At 43.1% G+C, this 12,318-nt stretch overlaps 1 protein-coding gene across 2 annotated transcripts in view; it reads left to right on the top strand.

Annotated features, from left to right (window-relative positions):
• SLC15A4 (solute carrier family 15 member 4) overlaps nt 1-12,318 on the top strand; it is a 100,372-nt gene that overhangs the window by 52,400 nt on the left and 35,654 nt on the right. For both annotated transcript variants that reach the window (XM_068271600.1, XM_068271601.1), the window contains exons 4-5: nt 1,807-1,878; nt 8,891-9,059. In XM_068271600.1, coding sequence (XP_068127701.1) covers nt 1,807-1,878; nt 8,891-9,059 — 241 coding nt within the window. The remainder of the gene's footprint in view (nt 1-1,806; nt 1,879-8,890; nt 9,060-12,318) is intronic.

Here is a 12,318-nt window from a genome sequence, read left to right on the forward strand (position 1 = left end):
GTACATAATAATACCAACCAGAAGCTTTGAATCGTGATGATAACATTTTTTGGCTAACTAATGCTGGGGATACACGGTACGTTTCTGTACCGTGAATCGAGCAGCTGATCCGGCCAGCTGATAATATTCAGCTGGTCCGATCACGCTGCTCGACCCCCGCCCGCTCGATCCCCGCCGGCGGACAATGGCAGGGAATCGAGCAGCTGATAAGGAGCGCCGGCGGGGACAAGCGGTAATCGATCCGTGCGGACGAGCGGGGACACGCCGGGGGTCGATCCGGCAGCTAATCAGCTGCCGGATCGACCCGTGCATTCCCAGCATTAGAGATAAATAAAGTGAGCTTTCGGCTAATAAGCCTTCATCGGACTTGGTTCCTGCATATACTGACAATGTAAATAACACAGCTTATATATACTGACTTAGAGGAGAAACATTATTTAGCAGTCATAAATAAATGATGCTCGAATTGTCACTTCAGGAGGCTTTCACATTCATCCTTGCAGAAAATGGTCCTGGCCTTTTCTATATAAACATATAACAGGGTAGAGTCCTTTCTCTGTATATGGGCAGGGCTACACACTGGAAACAGCTATATATGGGCTTTTGGTGACTCTTATTACACAGACAACATACGGTACTTGGGCATTCAGGTTTACCCTGTCAGCCACCCTGGCCTGTCATTGTCAAGTGTCAGCTTCCTAGCCAGGAGCTGTTTGTTCCCAAAAGCAGATGCCGTCTTTAAGGTAGTGAGAAGAATATGGAGGCTGACTTATTTTGTTTTAAACAATACCAGTTGCCTGGCAGCCCTGCTGATCGATCTGGCTGCAGTAGTGTCTGGATAACACCAGAAACAAGCATGCAGCTAATGTTGTCAGATTTGACAATAATGTTAGAAACACCTGATCTTCGTATGATAGTTCAGCGTCTGTGGCTAAAAGTATTAGAGGCAGATAAGCAGCAGGACTGCCAGGTAACTGGTATTGCTTAAAAGGAAATAAATATTGTAGCCTCAATTTCCCTCTCACCTCAGTTGTTCTTTACTACAATATAGCTTTAACATGCCTAAGCGCTCAGCAACACTATACGCGCCTTTGTGAGCGCTTTGTGATTGATTAGTGCTTTTTGAGCGCTTTTTAAAAATCGCTCACATTCACTTTCATAAAAAGTATGGAAAAATTGCTGCGATCGCGTACGCAAAAAATTGCTGCACTTTTTACTGCGACTTTAATGAACGTGAATGGGAGCGCTTTAAAAAAAAAAAAAAAAAAGTGCTCAGAAAGCACTAATCAATTACAAGAGCTCAGAAAAGTGCTTATAGTGGCTGAGCCCTAAACGTTCGCAGTGATGATGCCTTTTATGTTGCGTACTTCCAGTTAATACGCTTGTAATATGCAAATTAGAGGAGTCAGTCGAGGAGTCTGAGGCGGTGGAATCCTAACCTGGATTGTTGGAGTCTGAGGTTTTTTGGACTGACTCCACAACTACTACAACAGTAGCAGCTTTTGCTGAGCTGCATCGCTGCTCCAAACTCCTTATAACACTGGGATACAGGTGCCGTTATGTGGTTCTAACAGGTGTTCAGTAATATGTCCTCTGGTATAATAATTTGTGATCTGAGCAGTTGTGTGTTTCAGTTCAGTGAGCAGCTTATTTTTTTTCTATACATAAAACAACGCGCAGACAGGTTGCCTTGTGTAATTTTGCCCAGGAAGTCTTGTATCATTCATCTGGATTTTACAGCGTTTGCACTTTAGTCAGTAAAGAAATGTCTGTATATCTAAACACAAATTATCTTTTGTCTTGTAGATGCAAACAACATATGTGCTTCAGAGCTTGCATCTGAGAATCCCACAGATTTTTAATAACCAAAATCATACGGTAAGGTCTGCCTGCACGTTTTATAAATCTGTGCTAAATTCTTTTTTCCACCTCTGTATTTTTAACCCCAGTCCTTTTTTTTTCTTTTCAATCTTTTCGTCTTTCTTTTATCTCCCCGAATAATGCTTTGTTGATAGATCAATCATGTATGATTGTAATGAACAAAAATGAGTGTTTAAAGGCCTAAAAATGATTGTAAAAAGTATAAAACCTTTCTTTTGAGTATAAAGTCCTCTTCTTAGACAGTTGCATACACATCACAGTAAATCGTTACACGCATGCGCCGATCGCTCCCGGCCATGGGTTCCTTCCTGTGGTACGCTTGCCAGCAGCGGATGCGTGCTGTAGCACACGGGAAGCCCGTCCAGAAGGACGCAATGCTTCTGACCCGGCCGTCCAGAAGACGGGCAATGCCAGCTACAGCAGGAAGCAGAACATAGAATGGGGGGAGCAGTGAGCATCAGGACAGCTCACCATACATGCCTGCTCCCCCCTATTTCTCATATTTTTGGGGGCTCTGGTATCCTTTAACCTCCTGAGCGTTATGCCACTCGGGAGGTTTTGTTACTTTTTGCCCGATAGTAAAATAATTGTCCCAAATGACTGTAAACCCTGTAGCTAGCACTAGGCTAGCTAGTAAAGGTGTCCGGCTCCCCCGTTTATACATTACCCAGCCTGGATCCAGCGATCGGCACAGCCTCCCCGCACAGCTCCTGTCTTCACTATGGGGAGGATTGCTTATGACGTCGTCGACGTCATGGGCAAACCCGATCCTTCCCATAGAGAGACCGAAGCTGTGCAGGGAGGCTGCACGATTGCTGGATACATGGAGGGTAATGTATAAATGGGGAGTCGAGGGGGGGGGGGGAGGGGAAATCTGGGGTTGCCTGACACCTTTACTAGCTAGCCTAGTGCTAGCTAAAGGGTTTACAGTCATTTGGGACAATTATTTAATTATGGGGGACTCCGACACTGTCGGGCATACCGCTAAGGAGTTTAAAGAGAACCCGAGGTGGGTTTGTGAAATCATATTAGGACACAGAGGCACGTTCTGTATACAATCACCTGCCTCTGTGTCCTTTCAGTGTGGCTCCAGCACATCAAACAGTAGTATTTTACTTTATCCCTGAAGTAGAGGTGACAGCTGGGGATGGTTAATTAGATGCAAATAATTTTGAGTTGATGCAGGGTTATGGAAATGTTATATATACGTTTATGCAGCTTTAAAATGGACCAATTGAATTTTACCTCAGCAGGATATTTAATTTGCATACAAAATTTGCAAAATGCAGCATTAACTTGAAATTATTTGGATCTCATAGACCATCCCTAGTCACAACTAGGGATGATCAATGAGATGAAGGATTTTTATAAAAATGCAAATGAGGTATATGCAGCTTGAAAATGGACCAGTCAATTTAAACCTGGGTGGGACTTGATTGGTTCATTTTCAAGTTGCATTCATTTGCAAAAAAATGTACATAAGCCTGCATGGACTCAGAAATATTTGCATCTCATTGATCATCCCTAGTCACAACTAGAGATGGTCAGTGAAGGGGTATAGTGCTGATATTATGGAAGCTTATGCAGCTTGGACGTTGACCACTCAGATGCAGGAGCTCAGTGCCTACAAAGCAGTGGATGGATCTTTGTGCCAGATTTTGGAGGCCAGGGTTGTGATTGACTTTATGAAACAGCCTGAAGATTCTGCCCAATTCCCAGCCTTAAAGAGAACCCGAGGTGGGTTTGAAGAATATTATCTGCATACAGGGGCTGGATCTGCCTATACAGCCCAGCCTCTGTTGCTATCCCAAACCCCCCTAAGGTCCCCCTGCACTCTGCAATCCCTCATAAATCACAGCCACACTGCTGACAAACAGCTTGTCAGAGCTGGCTGTGTTTATCTCTATAGTGTCAGTCTGCTGCTCTCCCCGCCTCCTGCAGAACTCCAGTCCCCGCCTGCATCCCTTCCCTCCCTGCTGATTGGAGGGAAGGGACGGGGGCAGGGACAGGAGCTATGCAGGAGGCGGGGGAGCGGCTGAGACTGACACTACAGATGTAAACACAGCCTCACAGCACGGCTGTGATTTATGAGGGATTGCAGAGTGCAGGGGGACCTTAGTGGGGTTTGGGATAGCAACAGAGGCTGGGCTGTATAGGAAGATCTAGCCTCTGTATGCAGATAACATTCTTTAAACACACCTCGGGTTCTCTTTAAAGAGAACCCGAGGCAGGGTTCTGGGTATTAAATCCCCATACAGAGGCTGGGTCTGTCTATAGAGCCCAGCCTCTGTTGCTATATAGATTGCTCCTAAGCCCCCCCTGCGCTCTGCAATACCCCATAACGCACAGCCACGCTGTGCGGCTGTGTTTACTTCTCCTCTGTCAGTCTCTGCTGCTCCCCTGCCTCCTGCATCACTCCGGTCCCGCCTGCGTCCCTTCCCTCCAATCAGTGGCGATGGAAGGGACGTGGGCGGGGACCGGAGTGATGCAGGAGGCGGGGAGCGGCGAGATTGACAGAGGAGAAGTAAACACAGCCGCACAGCTGTGAGTTATGGGGAGAGGTTAACAGTGTGCTCTGACAAGCTGCGTGCCAGCAGCGCGACTGTGTTTTATGGAGGGATTACAGAGCGCAGGGGGGTGGGGGTTAGCGGCGATCTATATAGCAACAGAGGCTGGGCTCTATAGACAGACCCAGCCTCTGTATGGGGATTTTATTCTCAGAACCCCGCCTCGAGTTCTCAGATGCAGAGCCTGCCTGTGTAGCTGCACATTAGAGATGGTCAATGAGATGCGAAGAAGTTTGCCTAATATGCAGATTTCATGTAAATTCAGGTTGAAATTGAACCAATCAATAGATAGATAGATAGATAGATAGATAGATAGATACAGATAGCTATATAGATTTTTTTGTATTATTTATTCTATTTCAAACTGCCTTTAATTTACATGACATTTAAATTTTAGGCATACTTCTTTGCATCACATTGGCCATCTCTACTGCACATATAGGTGGCAGCATTTCAGTATAGGAAGTGGTCAGTCAGAAAAGGGGAGGGAGCAGCCTTGGAGACCAAGTAAGGTTGGCTAAGTGTAGCCCTTGGTTCCCATCGGCGATAGTCTTGGTTGTATAGTTTTTACCAAATCTATGTAGTAAAGGGTAAACTGAATATACTCATATCACATGGATGTGGTAACATTGTGCAATCAAAATTATGTAAATGATGGGCACTTTGCTGACAATTTTTAAAGCGTTCCGTTCCACTTTCAGAATGACTTTAGACCTGTTACTTAAAGGACATCCCACTATGGAAGTGACAGCGTGACCCAGAATGTCGGAGAAATGGATATAAACCAGCCTCTCTGCTCCCTCACATATTTTGACAATTAGACTTAGCAACTGCTGTTCAGGAAATGCTTTTGAATACAAAGAAAACATTGAGAATCTGCCATGAGGAAATGGAGTAGTCCAAAACATGTTGCTTCTGTCAGATTTTTAACTGCTCACTATTTTCACTGTAGTGGTCCTTTAAAGTGACTCTGTAACAAAAATTACAACGTTTTTTTCTACCATCCTACAAGTTCCTAAACCTATTCTAATGTGTTGTGGCTTACTGCAGCACTTTATACTATGACAGTCTCTGTAATAAATCAATGTATCTTTCCCCTGTCAGACTTGTCGGCCTGTGTCTGGAAGGCTGCCAACTCTTCCGTGCAGATCTGTTCCTCTATGCACACTGCAGTGTGTGTGTTATTTACATAAGCCAGCAGCTTCTCTGCTATCTTATCAGTGATAGAAGAGAGCTGGATAAAAATCCTAGGCTGTGAAAGGAGCTGGAAGGTCACATACTGAGGAATTAACCACATAGGCAGAGCTGTCTGCAGGAAGCCTGTCACTTCAGTGGGTGAGAGCTGAAGGGGTCAGAAGGTAAACACACACAAGTGATCTCTTGAGATTCAGAAGTAAGGCTGTATACAGCCTGCTTGTGTATGGATGTATTTTCTATGTGTGGACATACTGTACATCAACCTACTTCCTGTTTTGGTGGCCATTTTGTTTGTTTATAAACAAACTTTTTAACCACTTCACCACTGAGGGGTTTTACCCCCTGAGCACCAGAGCAATTTTCACCTTTCAGCGCTCCTTCCATTCATTCCCCTATAACTTGATCATTACTTATCGCAATGAAATGAACTATATCTTGTTTTTTTCGCCACCAATTAGGCTTTCTTTAGGTGGGACATTATGCCAAGAATTTTTTTCTAAATGTGTTTTAATGGGAAAATAGGAAAAATGTGGGGAAAAAATAATTATTTTCAGTTTTCGGCCATTATAGTTTTTAAATAATGCATGCTACTGTAATTAAAACCCATGAAATGTATTTGTCCTTTTGTCCCGGTTATAAAACCATTTAAATTATGTCCCTATCACAATGTTTGGCGCCAATATTTTATTTGGAAATAAAGGTGCATTTTTTTCATTTTTGCGTCCATCCCTAATTACAAGCCCATAGTTTATAAAGTAACAGTGTTATACCCTCTTGACATAAATATTTAAAAAGTTCAGTCCCTAAGGTAACTATTTATGTATTTTTTTTAATTGTAAATTTTTTAATTTTTTTTTAATTACAAAAAAAAAAAAAAAGGGGGAGTGTGGGAGGTAATGAGTTAATTTTATGTGTAAAAGTCATTTATTTGTATGTGAAAAATGTGTAGGGTGTAGTTTACTATTTGGCCACAAGATGGCCACAGTAACTTTTTGTTTTAATGCGACCTCCAAGCTTCCTTCCGGAAGCTTGGAGGAAGTATAAGGAGGCTGGACACGTGAGTTTTTTCTCACAATGATCGCGCTGCCCATAGGAGAGCAGCGGATCATTGCGGGGCTTAGATCAACGAACGGGAATGGATTTTCCCGTTCATTGATCTCTGGGCGAGCGGGCGGCGGCGTGTTTACTAGCGGCGGGCGGCGTGTTTACGAGCGGGAGCGCGGACAGCGTCGGGAACGCGAAAAGTACGTATTTCTTCGTCCCTGGTTGTTAAAGGATGGAAAAAGGGGCGGAGAAATACGTACGCGCGGGGGTAAAGTGGTTAAAACTGTTTTTAACTACTTTTAATGTGGCGGGGAGCGGCGAAATTGTGACAGAGGGTAATAGGAGATGTCCCCTAACGCACTGGTATGTTTACTTTTGTGCGATTTTAACAATACAGATTCTCTTTAAGTAAAGAAAAACTAACAGCAGAGTGTGTGCAAAGTGATGACAGGGGAGTTATGACCCATTTTTGCACATTTTGTACATGTTCAGGTCCACTTGCCCCGGAGCTAGCTTCCAGTCCTGTCTTGTGTCTGCAGCTCAAACCTCCCTTTTTTCCTGAAAGTATGAATTCTTATATAAACAATAAGTTTCCAAAACTTGCTTTCATAAGTATATTTAGTCAGCAGTGCTATAAATAATACAGAGTTCATGGCAAACAGATGTCATCATCCATAAATCTAGATATGTCAATATTATGCCAGAACACTGAGATTTTGCAGCAGTTTGTCTGTTCCAAAATCTATAGCAGTTTGACATTAGCTTGCCACATCAGCCTCTCCCTCAGAATATCAGCACAGCTTGATGAATAGCCTGACTTAGAGCTGTCTTATTTGTATAGATTATGAATAAACTAGTTTTAGCAGCCAGGTATACTGCTGAAAGAGAGAATGCCATTGTAGAGGTGAAGTTTCTGTGCGTTGGTTTTGAGTTTGTGTGTGTGTGTTTTTTTTGGTTTTTTTTTTTTCTTCCCCTAAGCAGACTGCCATAGCTACAAATACTGCAGCACTCAGCTGACTGCATCTTTTCCAAGATTACTTCGTGTAAAAGTAAAAAATGATTTGTATTTTTTTTTTTTATTTTTTTTTTACAATAAAGCTGAACAGTTTCCAGTCTAGCACCATAGCGGTGGCTCAGTCAGCGGCTCACTCTCCTTCCGCTTACGTCATCAGCTGGGCAGGCCGGCCACGAGCATCAATAACTGAGTCCACAGGCCTGTCAGTCAAGCTTCGGACAGTTATCAAGCCTGGAAACCACAATTTTTGGCTTGGACTTAATCAAAGCTCCGCCTCCATTGCACAGTAACAGAAAGACAGGAAGCCTGGATGAAGCACAGTGTGATGTGTTAATCTGCCAAGCTGCTGTGTGTTGCTGGGCACTGTGCAAAGGAGCTGCGATTAATCCGTAACCAAAATTGTGGTTCCAGGCATAACTGGCCAAAGCTTGACTAACAGGCCTGTGGACTCTCAGAGAGCTAAGGAAGGACTCTTTAAGTTTCTCCCAAACTGATCCTTGTGGCTAGCCCGTCCAACTGATGATGTAGGCGGAAGGAAAGAGTGAGGCGCCAGGAGTGTTGAGAGCCACTGCTGCTGTGCATGGAGCGGAGAGCTGTTACTACTGCACAGTGGGCTTCAGGAGAAGGACTAGACTGACCCATTCTCTGCCCCTACGTCCAGAGGTGGTAAGAGTAACGGTCTTAGCTGAGATCATCCTTTGTGTTTCTTCATTTTGAGCCCTGGGACTGGCTCTGTATCCCTGAAATCATGAATCGAATTGAAATCTTAATTTCTGACACAAAAATGGCAATTCAATCTTTTCCTAAAATCTATCAGCCCTATTCAAATTGCGCGCGAGTCTCAATGGCTCCCCATGCGAAATGCAAACCTTTGCATACATTTTACAAAGAATGTAAAGGAGGAGGAAGTTGTCATATGTGAGAAGCATATGGAAATTTAGCATAAAACGTACACCTTTTTTATTTTCGTTCTGTTTGAAACTATGCAAATTCTTACATGTGAAACACAAGCCTATAGTGGAAACAGAGCCTAAATTGGTTCCCACCAAAACCGATCATAAACTGTGGTAAGAACCTCTAAGAGACACTTAGTGACATAACTATGTACTCTGTAAAGTGCTGCTGAAAATGTGGCTTTAGAACTACATGAGTATTCACTGTAATGTATCACACATTTGTATTGCAGTTTCCGGCAGCATGGCTCACTATGTTTGATGCAGTGGTTATTTTGATCATGATTCCGCTGAAAGATAAGGTAGTGGACCCAATTTTGAAAAAGAGAGGCTTGTTACCGTCATCGCTCAAGAGGATTGCTGTTGGAATGTTTTTTGTCACCTGTTCTGTTCTGGCTGCTGGTAAGACTGGATTTCATTGTTGTGCACAGCTTGCTTATCTGATGAGAACTGCGATATATACACTCCCTTAATCTCTCCCTGGAGGGAACTTACTACATTTGTTCAAAGAAAAAGTCCTGGCTCCTGCTCATCCCATCTCATCCCATTACATTATTCCAGATTATAATTTTTTTAACTTTAGCACAACAGCCTGCATTCCTGTTCTGTACGGGTAGGTACCACCTTCAGCACAGACTAATGGAAGGTCTCTCCACCAGTAGGAACCATTTATTTATTATTTTGATACTTATAATGGAAATGTGGGTTACCTGTGTGCACTTTAAATTACTCCTCGAGCAAAAAACGAGGTACTGTAAGCCCATGATGCACCTTTAGGTAACCCCTTTTCATGCTACTCTGTCTTTGAGGTCCCTCCCACCCCCTGGCCTCTACTTATACCATTGGTTTGCGCAGTTGTATAGTCCGGCAGAAGTAAAAACAGGGAACACCAAGAGCCACATTAGTGTAATTCGTACTGGACAAGGTGGCAATAAGTTTGTATTGCTAGATGCTCACAAGTCAGGGTCACCAGCAGGCAACCACTGTAAAGGCAGGTGGGGAGATTGTCCTGACCCCACTCAGGATTAAGAAGTCACTCTCTGTAGACAGGAAGAAAGGGTAGCAACCCTCCACCAAGGGTGGACTCAAAATTGTATACAATGAACAGAGGTGCCAAAAGTATAAGATTAGATTAAATGAACTTAAAAACCAACTTACATGGCAAAATTGAAGGAGGAAGTGGTGGTCTTACCGCCCTCAAGCAGACACGACAACGACTGCGATTCAGACAGTCAAACACATTTATTCCGGGTACAACCCCCATTGTACTTGGCAAAATAAATGATTCTGAACTGCACTATGCAAGTTCTAAACCATGCGTGTGCAGCAAAAATAAACACTTCTGCACAAAATCACTGTCCTTGTGGCACCTTTGTAATTATAAAGGGGTTGCATCCATCGCGTAAAAATATTAAAAAAAACTTTATTTAAAATACTTGGTGTGTACACCCTTAAAAAGTAGTTCTTAACTGCAACATACAGAAAGCACATTAGGCAAGATCGCAAAAAGTGGCATGGTTATGCGTAGGAAGGTAATGGAAAGTAATGTGGAAAACCGCTTCTCTCCATTCGGCCAAATCCCCACCACTCATGTAATTCCGACGTGTAACGCTAACCGCATCCGGCTAGCACCACATGGTCAAAACGTCGCTCTGCCCTATGCGTTACGTTGCCTTGGCAACTCCTCAAGGGCTCACGTGTTTGAATAACAGAAACAAGCATGCAGCTAATAATCAGATCTGACAATGTCCGAAACACCTGGGCCTTGATTCACAAATCAGTGATAACGGTTATCACACTGTGAAAAGTGCTTTGCGCAAGATTTATCGTGAAAACTGTTATTGCGCGCAAAAATGTGCATTTGCGATAATAGGAATCATTGCGCGTGATAACTTCTTTCCGCGCGAAGACTCGCACAAACCACTTTTTCACAGCCGTGATAAGTTATCACGACTTTGTAAATCAAGCCCCTGATCTGCTGCATGCTTGTTCAGGGGCTATTGCTAAAAGTATTAGAGGCAGAGGATCAGCAGGACAGCCAGGCAACTGGTATGGCTTAAAAGGAGATAAATTTGGCAGCCTCCACATCGCTCTCATTACAGTTGTCCTTTAACACAACAAGCTGAGAATAATGCACTAACGACCTGAAGTCTGAGCTATCACTAAGGCTCAACACACACCATACAATCTTGGTTGTTCAATCTTACCACTTTCATGTAGTAAAAGAGCTTATCCAATCAATCATTCAAGGTATTTTCAATCTGTTGGCCCTTATACTACATAGATTTGGTAAATATGTACAACCAAGATTGTATGGTGTGTGTTGAGCTTAAAATGGTTATGTGATCAGTTTCATGCAGAAACCGCATGCAAAATCACATTTGATGATAGTCTATGGGCTGCATTGTAAATCACAGCTGTCTGCAGTTTACAATGCACGTTTTAAAATCGCACAGTGTTTCTTCTTTCCTCATACTGAATGCAAATCACCATGCCTCCTATTGGGGAAGAGGTTGCCAGCATTCTTAGAAAATGGATATCTTTTATTTCCATCTGAAAAAGGGAGATTTCAAGATGGAAACACATGAAAGTGCTAATGCATACTATATTGTACATTCAAACAAACAAAAATATTTTTCTCTCAAAGTTGAATTTCCCTTCTAGGAACAGGAGGGTCATTTCTGTTTTTTTTCCCATCCCTCCGGCTCATGATTAGCCTGGTGTTTGCTGAAGGGCTGATAATGATCTGCAGGGATATAAGAATGCAGAGGGACAAGTTACAACATTCTCAAACAGAAAACATCTACAGAGTTCTGTGTATACAGATACTGGGTTAACACACACCAGCTTGAAAGGGGTATAATAAATATTGCAGGTATTGTGCGTTGCTTTGCAGGGCCCCATTTTACAATATTACAATCATATTGCATAACTGTGCAGCGTCTTTTTTAAGGCCTCTTAAACATGCTAAGGTTTTTGTCATGACTATTTAATAAAAAAATATGCTCCCTGAGATCTGTCAAAGTGGACCTGAACTTCTGCGCTGAAAGATGAGCAACAACATAATGACCTTTTTAAGGAAAACATTTTTGTTGTTGCAGCCAACAGAACTGCAATAAATCTGTGGTGTCTACTTCCTGCTTTCATGGAAGCAGACATAGGGTTAACATCCTGTGTTTACAAATAAGCTGCTCTGCCAAGATTCCTTAGTGATCAAATTACCAGGGCTGTGGAGTCGATACAAAAATCCACCGACTCTGACTCCTCAGTTTACGATTCCTCTGACTCCTCGACTCTTGTTGATTGAAAGTATGTAACATGAAATCCGTCTAACTGCCAACACTTAGGAATTTTAAAAGACAACTGAAGTGAGAAGGATATGGAGACTGCCATATTTATTCCTTTTAGTCCTAGACTAAAACTAGTCCTTGGTAAGAGTACTTGTAAAAGTTAGACTGTAACAAAGAACATCTATCAGGCCCTAGGCAATATAACTGTGGGTACATGTAAGAGTGTTGTGCAGGTACTCTGCAGGAGAATGAGGCGATTCTTCCTGTCTAATGCTGTGCATACACAGGTGGACACGGCGGCTCGATTAGCCGCCTGATCAACTCCCACCGCGTCCCGCTCGTCCCCGTAGCCATCCGGATCGATTCCGCTC

Source organism: Hyperolius riggenbachi, chromosome 1, assembly GCF_040937935.1.
Source record: "Hyperolius riggenbachi isolate aHypRig1 chromosome 1, aHypRig1.pri, whole genome shotgun sequence".
Classification (NCBI taxonomy): Eukaryota; Metazoa; Chordata; class Amphibia; order Anura; family Hyperoliidae; genus Hyperolius; species Hyperolius riggenbachi.